This window comes from Macrobrachium nipponense, chromosome 24 (assembly GCF_015104395.2).
Source record: "Macrobrachium nipponense isolate FS-2020 chromosome 24, ASM1510439v2, whole genome shotgun sequence".
NCBI classification, from domain to species: Eukaryota; Metazoa; Arthropoda; class Malacostraca; order Decapoda; family Palaemonidae; genus Macrobrachium; species Macrobrachium nipponense.
The window spans coordinates 7,025,384-7,042,903 of record NC_061091.1 but is presented as its reverse complement, the minus strand read 5'-3'; the positions used below and the strand labels follow the sequence as shown (position 1 = coordinate 7,042,903).

The 17,520-nt window shown below is 48.4% G+C and overlaps 1 protein-coding gene across 1 annotated transcript in view; it reads left to right on the top strand.

Annotated features, from left to right (window-relative positions):
- Window positions 1–17,520, top strand: part of LOC135205840 (cytoplasmic dynein 2 heavy chain 1-like) — a 252,552-nt gene that overhangs the window by 87,377 nt on the left and 147,655 nt on the right. The window contains 4 exon segments of the mRNA XM_064237094.1: window positions 8,087–8,238; window positions 9,284–9,428; window positions 16,601–16,637; window positions 16,640–16,731. Coding sequence (XP_064093164.1) covers window positions 8,087–8,238; window positions 9,284–9,428; window positions 16,601–16,637; window positions 16,640–16,731 — 426 coding nt within the window.

Here is a 17,520-nt window from a genome sequence, read left to right as displayed (position 1 = left end):
CTTCCCCTTCGGGGGGGGGTTTCTAGGTCCTTCTCCTCTCCTGACTTGTCAAGTGTGGAGGAGGGCGCTAGATACCCTGACGTCGAGTTGTACTCTGGGTCCTCTATCCGTTCGTCTTCGCGCGAACGGGTAGATCCCCCTAATCACCCGACTTTTGCCTCCTCAGGTGCGGTTGCCGCGAAGGATGACCTCGGACAGGTGTGGGGCATCGTTGGGGCTGCAGGGCGTGCCGAGTGTCCAGGGGCTGCTCTACCATCTCGCTGGCTCCGTGGCGGTCACCCATGCAACGGTCACGACCACCACCACGACCATTACGACACCCGGCTACGCTTCACCTCCTCACCTGGTGTACACCCAGCACGCGGTCTCTGTGACACCCACTACATCGGTGCAGGGGCCAGTCGCCGTAACTCGGGGAGTGGTGATGCCGCCGCCTGTGTTTTGCCGTGCTGCCGCGACCGGAGGAGAGCTCGCCCCTGGACCTCCCACCGGTACCTAGGATGTCTGTGCCGCTGGTCCGCCCATCTAGACCGCCTACACAGTCTGCCGTACCTGCCGTACCTGCCCAGCTGATGTCCACGGACGTGACGTGGACCACTGCTGCCGTTCCGGTACCTGCTCCTGCGGTTTTCTGCCGTTCCTGTGATGCCTGCACCTGCTGATGTTGTTCCTGTTCCTGGCGCCGCTGCTCCCGATGCTGTTCTGTTCGGACAGGTGCGTCCGGGCCCTGTTGCTTCGGCAACAGCAGCCCCGGCTCCGCTCTGGAGACAGATCTAACGTCGGTCCTGAGAAGGTTGACGAAGAAGAAGAAGAAGAGGAGAAGGTGTCGTCGTCGTCTTCATCGTCTTCTTCGTCTTCGTCGTCGTCTGCCGCCTCTCTTCCCCTCGTCTTCTAAGGCTCCCCTGCCGAAGAAGAAGAAGGTCGCCTCCCCCCCACCTAAGAAGTCTCCTTCGGGAACTTCTAAGGGCCCGTCTCGCTCTGGTGAGACGGGGGGTTCTTCCGCTGGTCACCCAGCTCCTTCGGGGGCAGGACCCGTCTCTTCTTCCGCAAGGAAGAAGACTACGGGGACCAGAGGAGTGCCGGCTAACACCGGCACTTCCTCACCTGCTGTCAGTGGTTCGGCCACAGCAGCAGGGTCCGTCTCGGCCTCTCGTTCGCCGAGAGGTACCGAGTGTACGGTCGCTTACCAGCGACCGTGCAGCCAGGAACCAGACCTCTGAGTTCGCTCAGCGTCAGGTTCACGGCACGGAGCGGAAGACTGGTGACAGCCGCTTACGCGACTCTCACCAGACCAGCTCTCGCTCTCGCGGCGAGCAGCTGGCTACCCGGGTCGGACGTGACGGTCCATGACCGGCCACGGGCTGAGGCGGGGAAGAGGTCCCCCCGTTCGCCGGCACCAGCCACGGCTGGTACCAGCGAACTGAACGGCACCGTGAGGATATACGCCACCACGATCTCACCGTGACAGTGGAGCTCGCCGGTCGCCTGACCGTCACTCTCACAGAGAGCGATCGGGTACGGCGACCAGCACCAGCTCCTCTGACACACGAGACCGGAGCCGCTGTTCTCGGTCCAGCCGTTCTCCACAGCGAGACGGCTCGACTAGGTCTGCAGCTCGATCGCCACCGCGGCGGTTGGCGATCGCCTGCAGTCTTCCAAGCCCGCTGGTTCTGCCAGCGAGCGAGGAGGGAGCGTCAGGTCTGCCTCTTCCATACCTTCAACCTCCTCGGATTACACCGGGAGGGGCGAGGTATTGAGGAGATGATCGTGAGGGGTGCGCCCCTCAGGATCCCCACCACGGCGTCGTACGTACCAGGCACGGTTCTCGGACCAGCCAGGTCGTACGCACAGGTGGTTGGAGCAGACCGAGAGGGGTCTGTCGCTGTTCCTCTCCTTGAGGGAGGAGGGTCTCGGGAGTTGCCCCTGTTGAGGGATCTGGACGGTACGGTCCCAACTCCGCAGGAAGCAGTCACTCCTGAGATCCAGAGGAACTTTGCGAGGTTATTGCGCTGATTCGTCAGCACAACGACCTCACGGAAGGATCGCTGCTCCCACCATCCGAGCCCACGTCCTGGCTCGAGTCGTTCTGGGGCCCGAAGAGGGAACCTAGACCGACGGTGGGTTTGCCGCGTTCTGAGCTGCCGGACTCAGTGCTGGACCAGGTTGAATCGCTTGTCTCCGGACAAGACGGCTCGCTCAAGTCTGGCAGGTCGAGCAAGCTGCTTCCACCTCCTCTGCTGCGACAGCGGCGTTTTTTTTTTACGTGCCATCTGAAGACCCGATGCCGCCAAACCCAAACAGGTGAACCCGGAGTTAGCCAGGCTGACTTCGGGTGTGTCTCTGCTGCAGCTCCTGTCCGAGAACCTGTGGTTCTTGCAGCAAGAGACATTCGGCCTGGAATCTACCGCCATGGCAGCTTTCCAGGCCGTCTCCTGGCTAGATCTGTGGTCCCTCACAGTATCTAAGGTCGCAGCCAACTCCGGGGGAATTTCTCCCGAAGATGACTCGGCCTTCAGGAGACTTTGCCAGTCTGGGGGAGGAGCCATCTCCTTCCTTGCCCACCAGACGGTGAACCTGTGGGCCAACCTGGTTCTCCGACGAAGGGACGCTGTCCTTACTCGGGTTTCCAGGACGGCCGGGCGTGAAGCGGCGTTGGGACTTCGCAACGGACCTTTACGGAGTTCCACGTCTCTCTTCCCAGGAGAGATGGTGGACGCTGCGGTGGACAGACGGCGCACTGACGACAGTGACCGTCTGGTTCACCAGGCAGTCTCGAAGGCCTCTGGGCAGCCTTGGACTGCGGCCAAGTCTAACGGCTCGGCTAGCGCTTCCTCGGTGGCTAAGACGGTAGCTGCGTCGAAGCCCCGTGGAATGACTCTGTCTTCTTCGACTTCTAGTAAGGGGAGCCGTAACCAGCCCTCCTCCCAGCCCTCCTCCTCCCGTGGAGGCTCGGGAGGAAGTCGAAGAAAGGGGGAAACGCTAGGGACGGCGTTCCCCCTCACCTGCTGCCGGAAGTGGGGGGGTGCCTGGCCAGCCATTGGGCAACTTGGCAGTGCTACGGCGCCGAGACCTGGATTGTAGATGTCCTTCGGGAGGGAGATCTACTACCCTTCGAATCTCGGTCACCCCTCACCTCCAACCCAGGTCCAACAGCAGGCGTACGTTCCAGGGGCATCGAAGGACGTAGCATTGAGACAGGAGATCAAGACCATGCTGAGCAAGAGAGCTGTAGAAATCGTCACGGATCAATCACCGGGCTTTTACAGTCGACTCTTCCTGGTGGAAAAGTCTACGGGAGGCTGGCGCCCGGTGATAGATCTCTCTCCCCTGAACCGGTTTGTTCGCCAGACCCGGTTCACGATGGAGACGGCACGCTCAGTGCTCGACTCTATCAGGGAGAACGATTTCATGCTTTCAGTGGACTTGAAGGATGCGTATTTCCAAATACCCATTTCATCAGGTCCTCCAGAAAGTACCTCCGCTTCATCCTCGACGGGACGGTGTACCAGTTCAGGCCACTTTGCTTCGGTCTCTCAACCGCCCCACAGGTGTTCACCGCGAGTGTTCACTCTGGTGTCTGCTTGGGCCCATGTCGCACGGGATACGTCTGATGGGGTATCTCGACGATTGGTTAGTCCTGGCGAGCTCCCGCTCGCAGTTGCTACAGGACAGGGATCGACTGCTCGAGTTCTGTCGCGATCTGGGGATCGTTGTGAACATCGAAAAGTCCGATCTCGAGCCCAAGCAGAGGATGAAGTACCTGGGTATGCTGATCGACACGGTAGCAGGGCGAGTCTTCCCCGCAGACTCGCGGATTAGCAAAGTTCAGGGAGCAGCCAACCAGTTCCTGTCTCGGCAGGAACGGGTAGCTCAGCGATGGCAAGTCGTGATCGGACACCTGTCGTCACTCGGGAAGACAGTCCCTAACGGGCGTCTTCACCTGCGGTCTCTTCAGGGAGACTAAAGGAGAGTTGGTCACAGCGACGGATTTTCCCCCAAGCTTTCCATTGTCACTGCCACAGGAGGTGAGGCAGGACCTAGCCTGGTGGCTGGACGACAGGAACTCTTAAGAGGAGTGCCTCTGCGCACTCTCCCCCCGGACATGCAGCTGCTCTCAGACGCATCGGAACCGAGGGATGGGGCGCACACCTGGAGGAGTTTGCTGACTTCAGGAGTGTGGTACGAGAACGACAAGCACCTTCACATCAATGTACTGAAACTCAAGGCAGCGTTCCTCGCTCTCCAAGAGTTCCAGGACCGCTTGATGGACACTCAGTGGTGTTGATGTGCGACAACACCACGGTGGTGGCTTACGTCAACAAACAGGGGGGGCCTAGTGTCTCTCCCGTTGTACCAGTTGACTCGGCAGTGCACGAGTGGGCCGAGGCACACTCAATAGAGCTGTCGGCACGCTACATTCCAGGGAAGGAATGTAGTAGCAGACACGCTCAGCCGTCGGGATCAAGGGATAGGGACCGAATGGTCTCTACACCAGGACGTGGCGGAAAGGCTCTTCGACCTGTGGGGCGACCAGTCTAGGATCTGTTCGCCACCCGGCACAACAGGAAGCTCCAGGTGTTCTTCTCGGCCGTGCCGGACCCATGGGCAGCTGCAGAGGAGGCTCTTCAACACCCGTGGGACAACCTTTTCGCCTATGCCTTTCCCCCGTTCACCCTGATTCGCAAGGTGATCAGTCGAGCACTGGTCACCCCGAATCTCAGGATGATCCTGATGGCTCCCAAATGGCCACAGGCCATTTGGTATCCGGACCTGCTGGCTCTTCTCGCAAGAGAACCGAGAGAGATTCCCCCTTGGCAAAACCTTCTCGCCCAGCCACACGTCGGAGCAGGTACCACCGAGCAGTCCAGTCCCTACGTCTTCACGGCTGGCTGTTATCCAACATCTCTTGCGAACGAGAGGCTTTTTTCGTTAGCGCAGCAACAGAGATGGCTGGAAACGTCCGTCAGTCCTCTGCAGCTGTGTACCAGGGAGGGGAAGTCGGCCGCCTTCTGTGGTTGGTGTCGTAGACGGGGCCTATCTCATCTCAGAGCCACTCTTCCAGCAGGTAGCGGATTTCCTTGTTTTCCTTCGCCGAGAGAAGCTCCTCTCAGTTCCCACAGTCAAAGGATACAGAGCCGCCTTGACGCTCGTCCTGAAACTGACGGGATTGGACATCTCGAACTCGTTCGAGATCTCCTTACTTAGGAGGAGCTTCGAAAGGTCTTGCCCACCCAGGGAACTCACAAGGCCCTCTTCTTGCTGGACCTGGCATCGGCGAAGAGAGTACGGGAACTTCATGCCGATAATGATACGGATGAGATGCTGCTTTGTCCTGGGAGGACGCTACGGCGCTATCTGAAGAGAACTCGACACTCGGGCCTGAGTGTCGACGCCTCTTCGTTAGCACCGGGGTCACCAAGAAAGAAGTATCAAAGAACACTCTTTCTTCCTGGCTGCGTGAGGTCATCAGGAGGGCGTATGAGGCTGATGGTAGTGACGACATCCGTACGTCCCGTCCGAGAGCTCACGAAGTCAGAAGTATTGGCCCCTCGTTGGCGTTTCGTAAGAACTTCTCCGTGGCGCAGGTATGGAAGGCAGGGGTCTGGTACAACCAGACCACCGGCACCTTCCTTATACCTTTTGGATATTGCCCACAGGTCCTTGGATCGGTTTCCTTAGGACCCGTGGTGGCTGCTCAACACGTCCTAGCTAACCCAGACCCTAGCAGGCTGAACAGCATCGAGTCCTGGTGTGACTGTATGAATAGATAGTAAATGAGAAAGTGACTGGCTTCTCTTTCTATCTTTTTCTACCCCTCTACCTGTGGATAGAGGGATACGGTCATCACCCCTGCTGGATAAGGACGAGATGCCGGTGAGCTATATGACAGAGCCCCCATCCTATCCCTTTCACTAGGGAGAGGAGCAGAATATCCACACTTTCCTCCTACAAGGGGGGGGTGGGGAAGTGGATGCCTACAGGAGTCAAATCCATGACTTTATATTTGCTCCTGTACAGGAACAAGTTCTTACATTTGATGGTACGAAGAGATACGCTATTGCCTCTCTCTTAAGTACTCGGTTCCAGAGGTCTGACCATTGATCCTGCGGTGCACACCCCGATCAATCGGACAGAGGCTTGGATCCCTCCCTCGCTCTTACGACCAGGGAGGCATTCCAAGGTTGGGCGAACACCAGTCTGTTCACAAAAGACTCAGATTCCACCCACCAAGAAGTGAGTCTTCCTATTGTAAAAGGACGAAGGTTTGTATGCCGTGTCGGAACAAATGACAATTTGTCCAAAATTGCATTTTTCCTAACTATACAAACCTGAGGTCTTTTACACATAGCCCCACCTCATGCCACCCCTCACTCTGCAGTTTTTGCTTGGGCCAAAAGCAAAAGTGATTTGTTTACCTCCCAGTCGCGCGCGCGCGCCTGTCGGACAAGCAGTTAACTACCGAACCCCTTGTTCGAAAGCTTACGACCTATCCAGCTGCCGCTAGTACCTTCCTATTGTAAAAGGACCTCAGGTTTGTATAGTTAGGAAAAATGCAATTTTGGACAAATTGTCATTTTAAATATTTAACACACCCCTTATTTATTAATAATACAAAACTGTTTTGCTACCCAAGAATATTAGAATCTTTCCATAGCGTGGGGCTTCTGAGGACAGCTACCAAGAACTGAGTCATAGCTCAGTTCCAAGTTGTTGCCGCAAGTTAAATTAGCTAGGCTTATTTTACATTTCACCTGCTCCTTTTTGCCTTATTGCACTGTCAGAAGTAATATTTGAATTACAACCTAGTGCATGGGTTTGAATATGATTCTTTGCTCGTTGAATGTGACATAAAGTAAAGCTGAACAGTATACCTGGTTACCACTAGACTTTTAGTAGTTGATAGGGTCAACAGATATAAAAATTTTATGTTAATGTATGCTCATAGTATTGGGTCCTATCCCAGCAGACAGACAACCCTGTTCACCCTTAAGGGATGGGCTAAATATGTATATATCAAGTACAACCCCGGACCGGGCAAACTTTAAGGATGGTTAATTTAGGAAATAACACATCAATGGAAAGATGAAGATATGCAAATGCACATTGTGTATAAAAAATAAAATTATAAAAAATTTTCCTTACCTTGCATGGAAGTTGAAAGTGACTACATAGTTACAACCCTGTGTGGGGTTTCTTTTACAAGACATTCATAAATTTTACCAAGTTATACATGGTTTTTCTAATAATTTATTTTGTTTTATTTTGTAAAATTATAATTTAACAAAACTAAAATCAGTAACAAATTCTGTGTATATTTGTTGTAAAATATTTGAGATTTACTGAAATGGGGAGATGCAGTAACTTTTGGGGAGGTATGCATGGTTTTTTAATATTTCTTTGCAAATTACAATTATAGCTTACATACTATCATAAAAGATAACTAAAACCAACAGCAATCCCAGGGTATATTTATGAGCAAATAAATAAAAGCACATCATGGGATAGAGAGGGCCAATACATTCCCCCATCAAGTCTTAAGCCACACTGATCTCCCTCTGTCCTGTGCTGAGCTGTTACAGTTGCCATAAGTCATTTACGGACCATTGAAATGGTATGAACATCTTCCCGCTAAATTCATCCAAATTGTATAGTGTGTAATACATTAATACTCATATGATGATGCCCGTCCATTAACGGTTAATTATGATGAAACTTTCCACTTGTTAACCTCCCTGCTCATAGTCAACTGTATACTACATGAGAAGGCTCTTGGTTGCCTAGAACCCCAGGACACATGAGGCTTAGCCCAATGCTGCTCACAAACAAAAAATGTTAAATATTTTATCTGGAAATGGAGGCCATGAGATAAGTGAAGACCAGAAATATGGCTTACTTCATGCATGAAAAAATCATTTTAAAAAATTTTTATTTTAAGGTTTAACAAAACCTTTAAATGAATTTATTTTATTGCAAGTGCCTCTATGAATTAAATTCCTTGTAATTTCTTAATGAGTAAAAACTTAATTACATAATACATATACATATCATCTACAGCATAAGAATAAAGTTGTGAATTTTTTTGTAGGTGGTCACATATAAAGGCTTTTACGATCACAACTTAGAATGGGTTGGATTAGAGGGAGTGCAGATAGTGGCTTCTATGACTGGAGGTTCTGCCCTTGGAAGACATAAGCTGTCCACTAGATTCACTTCTATTGTCAGGATTGCCTCCATTGGGTAAGTTCTGTGTAATCTTACAATGTTAAAATTTGTAAAGGTGAGGATGTACTTTTTCATTACAAAAGACCTTTTTTGTTTTTTTCCATACATTCCCATAAAGAACAGCCCCTCTGCATTATACCGTAGTCATTGAATGGAAGTACCTGGAGATAATTGATGTGAGATTTCACATGCAGATTATCCTAATTTTATGACTGGATTGTGTTCGTAATAACCGATTCATATATGGGAATAGATATTCTGGCTACTGCATAAACCATGTTTTATTTTTATTTTTTATTTCTTACTGTATTACACAAATCTGTACTTGTATATTAGATTTTATTATTTTTTATTTCTTTTGTGTTTTACATTTTACATTTTTGTTAAATATATTTTTAAAAATGTTGTTTTAAGTGTGGACAGAGGTGAATTAAATAGTTTATATGCTGTGGTTTCAACTAATAAATGCAAGCTTCAGTTCTGAAATAATGTGGAAATCTTCTAAATATGTATCTTTAAAATCTACAAAGCCTGCGACTGACATGTAGAAGAATTGATATCATGAATATGAAACAGCACAATGGTGTCAGATTAATAGTGAAGGGGTTATCCCTAGTATGGAAATGAAATTAAGCAGAGAAAATCCTGTTATTGGTGCTCCAAGGAGAAAGTAATGGATATTAGGGTGACTGATTACTACATAGTTTGGATCCAAATTTATGTCAACTCTGCTCCTGAAAAATGTTTCTGAGGAATGAAATTAATTATAACTTGTTTTCCACAAATGACAAAGCTGGGGGAGATTGTGGAGGCAATTGTATCCTGCAATTGAACAAAAGCATGAGGTCATCTGTCTGTCTCCACTAAAGGGTCTAAGGTGCATGTACTGTCACTTGGAGGTTAATTTTATTGCTACTCATCTGACTTCCAAGACTCCAGAGGTTGTGCCTGGGGAATATAACACTGGATATTATTGGCTACTTATGATTGATAGATTAATGGATTTACACTTGAGATTAAGCTTGGTTGTGTTAATGGTAGTATTTATCCCTTTATGTAGGTATCCAGACCGAGAGCAGTTAACAGGTTGTTATGGAGCTTACTTGAAGCCTGTCTTGGACACTGTAGCACCAAGTCATCCAGTTTGGGGATCGCAGTCTAAAGCTCAACAGCTTGCTGCGTGTATGGTCAATGTGTATCAGAATGTAAGAATACTTGTTATCAGTTCTTTAGAAAATTATTTTATGTCAAAAATTAGAAATATATGTTTGTTCATACACGAAACAAACCTTCGGTCTTAACATTAGGATTTACTAGCGCCAAGCTGGAAACCGGTAGAATTAAAATTACACTTGTGAGATCCAGGGACTAATGGCATCTATACCAGGTCACGGGGCATGATTACCAGAATGCCCACGGCTACCTGTGACCCACCAGTTATTTTCCTACCGCCTTTAAGATAAGACGTGTTACTGTCTATCTCATTTAAAGACCGGTTTTTCAGTTTGCCCGTTCTTTATCCATTTCATTTTTATTTTTCATTCCTTTCTTTCTCCAAGTGTGATCAGTGTGTGGTAAGAGTGTATACGTGGTATGATGGAGAATTTGCCTCAACATCGGGATCGTCTACCGCTTCGAAGAGGAGACAAAGGAAATGCCCAGGAGTCAGTGGCTTCCCTTGTTCTAGGTTCCGAACCTCAGGGTTGTCGGGACGGCATCCATCATCCAACGTGGGGAGTAGGTGCAGGGAAAACGTATGTACGGTTACTAATCCGTGTTCTGTTTGTCGCGGTTGGTCGGTGGAAACAGTGGAAGAAAAAAGGTTCTATGGAAAAGCCAATACAAAAGAAAGAAAGGGGGTGACGCCATCTTTGGATGACCAAACCTTACCGGCTTCTTTTGTATCGGTAATAAACCAGGCTGCTCCATATGTTTCTCCACCTGCTTTTGAATTGTCTCATACCCCTTCGGTTCTCCTAGCGGTTCTGTATCGGAAACGTCAGGAGGGCCTTGGGTAATTTTATGAATAATTGCACTCTCCTTTGTTCCCAGCAAGTAGAGGGGGAGATCCGCCATCTTTGTTTGTTCCAGGCTCCTGCTACGCAAGCGCATAGGTTAGATGGTACGTGGTCAGCGCTAGGCCTACCAGGCGTACCAACCTTGGATGGTCTGCTTGCGCATTATATGACGTCACGGTTCCAGCAGGGGCCGGCAGCGCTGAATGTTCCTCATCCCCGGGCTTGCAATTTATGGGAATTAATGCCGCTGCTTCTCCATCCCACTCAGTATTTACAGCGATGCAGAACGTGGGAGGTAATTTGGCAGCAAACGTGCGGTTACCAGCAGAAACCTCTCAGTCTCTCCCCTACGAGAGCGATGACGTCACAACATACGTCACACTCTGAGATGGCAGGCGTGATGACGTCACAGACCGATTCTCGGCCTTTTTCGCTGCACCCAGACGCTAATACGCCTTCTGATCCGTCAATGCAAACGTAATGCAGAAGTTACAGGTATAGAGGAGAGAATGAATAAGAGAGACAAAAAGAAAAAGTGTGATTCGCCTTCTTCGTCTTCTTCCTCTAGTTCGGCGTTCATCGCTAAGTCCGATAACGTCACGGCGAGCGCCAGTCAAGCGTTGGAGGAGGATTCGGGAGTTCCTAGCGGATCCTCGGGCCAAGAGGAGAAGAATCAATTCTTCCTCTCCTTCGGACGAAGACTGTCATTTCCAAGTCAGCAAGAAGGTCGGAAAATCAGTGGCTATTAAGCACAAGGTTGCCAGACGAAGCCGTTCGCAAGAGTCCGAACAAGCGAGAGAGGTGACGGCCGGCGAGCTAGCGGCCGAGGCGGAGTTGCCAGTTCGGACTCGCAAAAACTGCGATACCTCTGGTAAAAATCGACGTTGGCGGCGAAAGGTGCAGCAGAGGATGGAATGCAGATCCCAGTTTCGCCCGTAAGGCCGTTCAAAATACGTACGAAGGACGATAAGGCTCCTATTAAAAGTACAAAAAAATAGAGAGTTGGCAAACAACTCGGCGGATACGTTCGTGGAAGGCAGTGTCCGTCTGGATAGAAGGCCGAGGCCTGGCTCGCCGACGCTCGAAAACGATGCCAATGCTAATAAAGACGAACTTACCTCTGTCTTAAGGGAGCCTTCATCTTGGAGATCTAGACGAGATTCTCGCTCTAGATCCGTGAGCAGAGAAAGAGTGAGACGTTCTCGTTCCCCCTGCTGACTATCTGGGATCGAGCCAACAGCGGCCAGCAAGATCAAAGAGGCCGCGGCCGTAGGGGCAGGCGGCCGTGGAATTCCGGGCCGTCTGTCAGAAGATAGAGGCGAGACAACATCTCTCGTGACGGAGAGTGGTACACTAGAGCCGGAGGAAGGAGACCAAAAGAGTTTCTGGCCTCGTATGCAGAAGGTTATTGATTTGATTCGTCAATTCAATAGCCTTTCGGAGAAGACAGAAACACCGGCCAGTATGCTTCCTCCTGAATTGACATGGCGTTTGGACTAAAGAGGGATACCAAGGTGTCGTATGAATTGCCTTGCTCGAGTCATGCGGAATCGGTCTTGCAACACGTAAACGCAAAGATTGCGGGAGGGATAATTCCTTAAGATCTAATAGATCATTTAAATTTATTCCACCCTCCAATGATAAAGCAAAGGAAATATTATACGACACCGAAGGTCCCTTTGCTGTCTAGACAAATGAACCCTAATGTTGTAAGGTTAAGGCCTGGATTAACCTTGGATCAGGTTAAAATGGAGTGCCCTTCGATGACGTACCAAGAGGCTGCCACGTTAGAAGCAACAGCTTCTTCTGTCTTTCAGGCTGCGTCCTGGTTAGACCTTTGGTCAACAGCAGTGGCGAAAAATTGCATCCTCGGAAGCAACAAGGAAAGTAGTAGATGAACCATTGTTCATTAGATTACTACAGTCAGGGTCCAAGGCGATTGCGTACCTGACAAACGTAAGTGCCAATGTTTGGGCAAATATCCTGCTAATGAGGAGAGATGCAGCATTGGCTAGACTAAGCCGCAATGTGGATTTGGATTCCCTGTTAGCAATGAGGAATGGGGATATCTTGGAATCGCAACTACTGTTGCCAGAGGTCATACTGGAAGAAGCGATAGATAGAAGAAGGATGGACACTAACGATAGGTTGGTGCAACAGGCAGTTAGGAAAAAACCTCTAAACAGTCAAACTATTCCTTGGTTTGGAGGGAAGACACAGACAATGTCTCGAAAGAAACCAGTGAGACATAGCATCCCTAATAGAGTCACAAGACCCTCTTCCCCAAAGAGGATAACAAATCATCGGCCCTTTCACATAGAACCAACAGAGGAAGGGGCAATAGGGGAAGGGGGAGAGGCTCAAGAAGATAGGATGGGCGCCTCCCATCACTCGGCCACACCAGTGGGGGGTTGCCTGGCAAATCACTGGAAGGTGTGGCAGGAACTAGGGGCAGAGCAGTGGGTGGTGGATGTTCTCAGGATCGGGTATTTGATTCCGTTCGAGGTAACCCCGCCCCTGACAGATCAACCATTACCCCACGTCACTTATGCCACAGATCTCAGAAGGCCACTATTCTGCAGGACGAAGTGAAGAAGATGATGAAAAAGGAGCTGTGCAACAAGTATGCAGTCCGACAAAAGGCTTCTACAGCAGGATTTTCCTATGGTACCCAAATCCAACGGGGAGTGGAGGACAGTAATAGACCTGTCAACGCTGAATCTGTTTATAAGGAAAACCAGTTTTCAAGATGGAAACTCCGAAAACGGTTCTACAAGCAGTCAGAATCGGAGACTTTATGCTGACAGTCGATCTAAAGGACGCATACTTTCAGATTACCAGTCCATCAGTCTTCAAGGAAACAAATTTCTCCGCTTCAGTCTTGCAGGGAATCTTTCGAGTTCAAGGTCCTGTGCTTCGGATTGACAACGTCTCCTCAAGTTTTACAAGAGTGTTCACCCTCGTGTCGGCATGGGCGCACCGCTCAGGGGATCAGGCTGATAAGATATCTGGACGATTGGCTGGTGATAGCAAAGTCCAGGGAGAAATTACTCAGGGACAGGGCGACCCTAACCTGCAGCTTTGTCACAGCCTAGGTTGTGGTGAATCAGCAGAAGTCGCAGCTGGATCCAAGTCAACGTTGGAATATCTGGGAATGGTGATAGACAACACAAGCCAAAGTATTCCCGACAGACCAAAGAGTACAGAAATGCAAACAAGTGGTGAATGCCTTTCTGGGAAAGCAGACACAGCCAGCAAGACAGTGGCAGGTGGTGCTGGGAATCCTAACCTCCCTGGAGAAGCTAGTACCACAAGGAAGGCTACACCTTCGGTCACCCTACAATGGAGGATGAAGGAGTTTTGGTCACCAACAGTAGATCACCCGTACGAGCAAATTCCCTTGTCGGCAGAAGTGAGGAAAGACTTGCTGGTGGTGGGTGGACGACGACAATCTGACAGTGGGTGTCCCCCTTCAACAATCCTCCCCAGACCTCTTGCTGTTCTCGGATGCATCACTAGAAGGCTGGGGAGCCCATATGGAGGAGTTGATGGTGTCAGCAAAATGGAGTTGCAAGGACAGAGAACTCCATATAAACGTGCTGGGAGTGAAAGCAGCTCCTGGGCTCTACAAGAATTCAGGGAGAGAGTAAAGGGACACTCGGTGGTATTGATGTCAGACAACACCACAGTAGTAGCTTATATAAACAAGCAAGGAGGCCTAGTTTCTCGGCAGTTACATGTGATGACAGTTCAACTTCACCAGTGGGCTATAGAGAACCTGGTAGACATCAAGGCCAGGTATATTCCGGGAAAAAGAAAAAAAAAAACAATAGTGGCCGACAAGTTGAGCCGCAGGGATCAGATTCTGGGAACGGAGTGGTCCCTACACCAACAGGTAGTGGACAGGATGCTCATGTTGTGGGAAGGACCGATCATAGACCTATTTCGCAACCAGGTACAACAAAAAGTTGGAAGTGTATTGTTCAGTAGTCCCGGACGCAGAGGCAGCGGCAGAAGATGCGCTACAACACCCCTGGGACAATCTGGACGTGTACGCATTTCTCCATTTTGTCTAATCCGTCAGGTTCTGAACAGGGTAATGCGGTCTCAGAACCTCAAGATGACCCTGGTAGCCCCGTTATGGCCGAAAGCAGAGTGGTTTCCAGACCTACTGGAACTCCTAGTAGATGTGGCCAAGAGAGTTACCTCCATGGAGCAACCTTCTGTGTCAGCCTCACGTGGAGAGGTACCACCAGTCGGTGAAGTCCCTATCGCTTCACGGGTGGAGACTGTCAAGTATCCTCCGAGAGCGAGGGGTTTTCGCAGAAAGCAGCAACTCGATGGCAGGTAATATCAGAAATCATCTGCGACAGTATACCAAGGGAAGTGGTCAGCATACTGTGATTGGTGTCGTAGGGGGAACGTGTCTCCATCGGTACCACTATTCAGCAGTTAGCGGACTTTTCTGATATATCTCAGAACACATATGTCTGTATCTGCAGTGAAGGGGTACAGGGCTGCTCTAGCCTCAGTCTTAACGAATGAAAGGAGTGGACATATCGTCTTCATGGGAGTTGGCCATGCTGATGAGGAGCTTGAACAGTCATGCCCACCAAAGGAGCTAAAACCCCAGATTGGGATCTGACCAAGGTACTGAGTAGTCTGACAAAACCCCCTTACGAACCACTAAGGCAGTCCACGGATAGGAGCCTGACCCTGAAGACAGTCTCTTATTGGCCTGGCTTCAACAAAAGGGTGGCGAGCTACATGGCCTCTCATATCACTAAAGCACTCGAGAGGTTGGAGATCAATGGTGTGTGAGTTTGTCCCAGAATTCGTGGCAAAGACCCAAAATCCAACAATAGTAGACGGCAGATTCGACTCCTTTACCATACCTTCCTTGGCAGACTTTGTAGACAACGACAAAGCTGAAATGCTCCTGTGCCCCGTCAGGGCACTAAGGGAGTACTTAAAGAGAACAAGGCACCTCAGGCCGGGGTGCCAGAGGTTGTTCGTAAGTACAGGACGGAACAAGAAGGAAGTGTCCAAGAATACAATATCATTTTGGCTAAGGGAGACAATCAGAAATGCTACTCGCAGAAGACAGAGGGTCAGATAGCCAGGTGGGAGCTAGAGCTCATGACATCAGGTGTGAGTGCTTCCCTAGCATTTAAGAAGAACATGTCTGTGGATAAAATTCTGAAAGCTGGCGTGTGGAGCGCCAAACAACTTTCACCTCATTTTATTTGAAAGATGGTTGCCCATAGATCCTTGGACACCTTTTCCTTGGGTCCAGTGGTGGCGGCCCAACAAGTGATATAGTTCATCCAGTGCCCATGGCGGGTCAGTTTGCGTCTAGTCTAAGATGAAGGTATGAAAGTAGAATGAATGGGATGACTGGTCTTTTTTCTTTACTACTTTCTTCCTACTCCTTTAAACTACGGGCAATAGAAGGAGAGTACCGTCATGTGCTGGAACGGACTGATGCAGGTGAGATGGTCAGCCATACTGTGAAGCTATCTTAGCTGATGATATACTTTTCAGTAGCAACACACCCCTCTGGATAATAAGGAAAGAGGGGTGAAGGTCGATCCAGTCGCAAGGGACAAGAGTAAACAGTAGAATGGTATCTACACCCAGTGGGAGGAAACCAATAGATCCGCTTATATCTTTGGTCCTAGGTTCATTGTACCATTCTCTAGAATTTCCCTATATATTCGGAAATGGATAAGGTGGCAAACTTCCAGTCAGTTGTAGAGACTTACCTCCCTCCAATAGTAAAGTCTATCCTAATGTTAAGACCGAAGGTTTGTTTTCGTGTATGAAACAAATACCAAATTTGTAACTAATTTGTATTTTTCATAACTAACAAACCTGAGGTCTTAACAGTTAAAGGCCCACCTCGAACCACCCCTCTAGCAGTCTAAACTGGGTTAGAAATATAACTGATGGGTCACAGGTAGCCGTGGGCATTCTGGGTATACATGCCCCGTGACCTGGTATAGATGCCATTAGTCCCTGGATCTCACAAGTGTAATTTTAATTCTAACCGGTTTCCAGCTTGGCGCTAGTAAATCCTAATGTTAAGACCTCAGGTTTGTTAGTTATGAAAAATACAAATTAGTTACAAATTTGGTATATTATGAAAGTTTCACATTTATATATTATATAATGCTGTATATTTCAGTAGATCAAAGAGAAAGTTAGGAAGGCAATAGTTGTCTCATCAGTTTTAATGGTGAAACTAGAATAATCTGTAATTCAGCAAAACAGCTATTCAGGGATAAATATTGATACTCTTTTATGCAGTTACAATTTTGTAGCCCGAATGAAATTTAACTAAATGTTTTTACCCTTAGGTCAGAAATTCATTTAGTGCTGATGACTATAGTCATTACTCTTCACTCCCCGAGACTTAACACGCTGGGTGTTAGGGCTTCTCCGGTACCAGCTGCCAGAGAAGGATACCACACTTCAGCCACTGCTTGAGGTAAATGTCTTGTGTTTTTATTCACAGATAATAAAAGTAAAGCTGGTTATGATAAGGTCAAATAAAAGTAAAGGAATAACTTTGTAGTTGACAATTTAATTTTTTCCGTGATAAGTTGTTTCACCATAAACCAATCATTCATATGATATCCACATTTTGTATTTCAAGTGTTCCAGGGCATGCACTTTTTTTTCTGTAAAAGAGAGAAGATTGGTAGCAGCCTTACCGATGTACTCTATAAAAAGTTACATTGCATTCCTTGATGTTTTGGGTTTTGGTGTTGTCTCATTGGGTATTACCATTGTCACATTACCCTTGGCATGTTCAGTATTTTCCCTCAAAGAACTGCATAAATTTTTAAGTTATAGAAGTTCAGTAAAAAATTCCATCACGAGAACAAATAATTGTTTCTCTTGATGTGGTACTTTGATAATTTGAGTTATGTTATTAAGATCCATTAACTCACTCACCAGAAAGTAATTGTCCACTATAGTTGGATTGTTGTTAGCGTTTCATTTTATTAGGAATTTTTTAGTAAGTCCAATTATTATAATTGTTTATTGGTTGTCTGATATTATATTTTACTTTATTCATATTAAAATTTTGAGAGGCATCTCGTGATCTTCATTCTAGTCAAGCGCTCAACACAAAATGCTGTATGAATCATACTACTTAGATTTTTTCCTTTGATGTATGTCTATCATTATACTAATGTAGCTGGTGTACTTGTAAAGAAGAAAATATTTTACATAGCTTAACATGATGGATTTAGAGGATTTTTCCAAAACT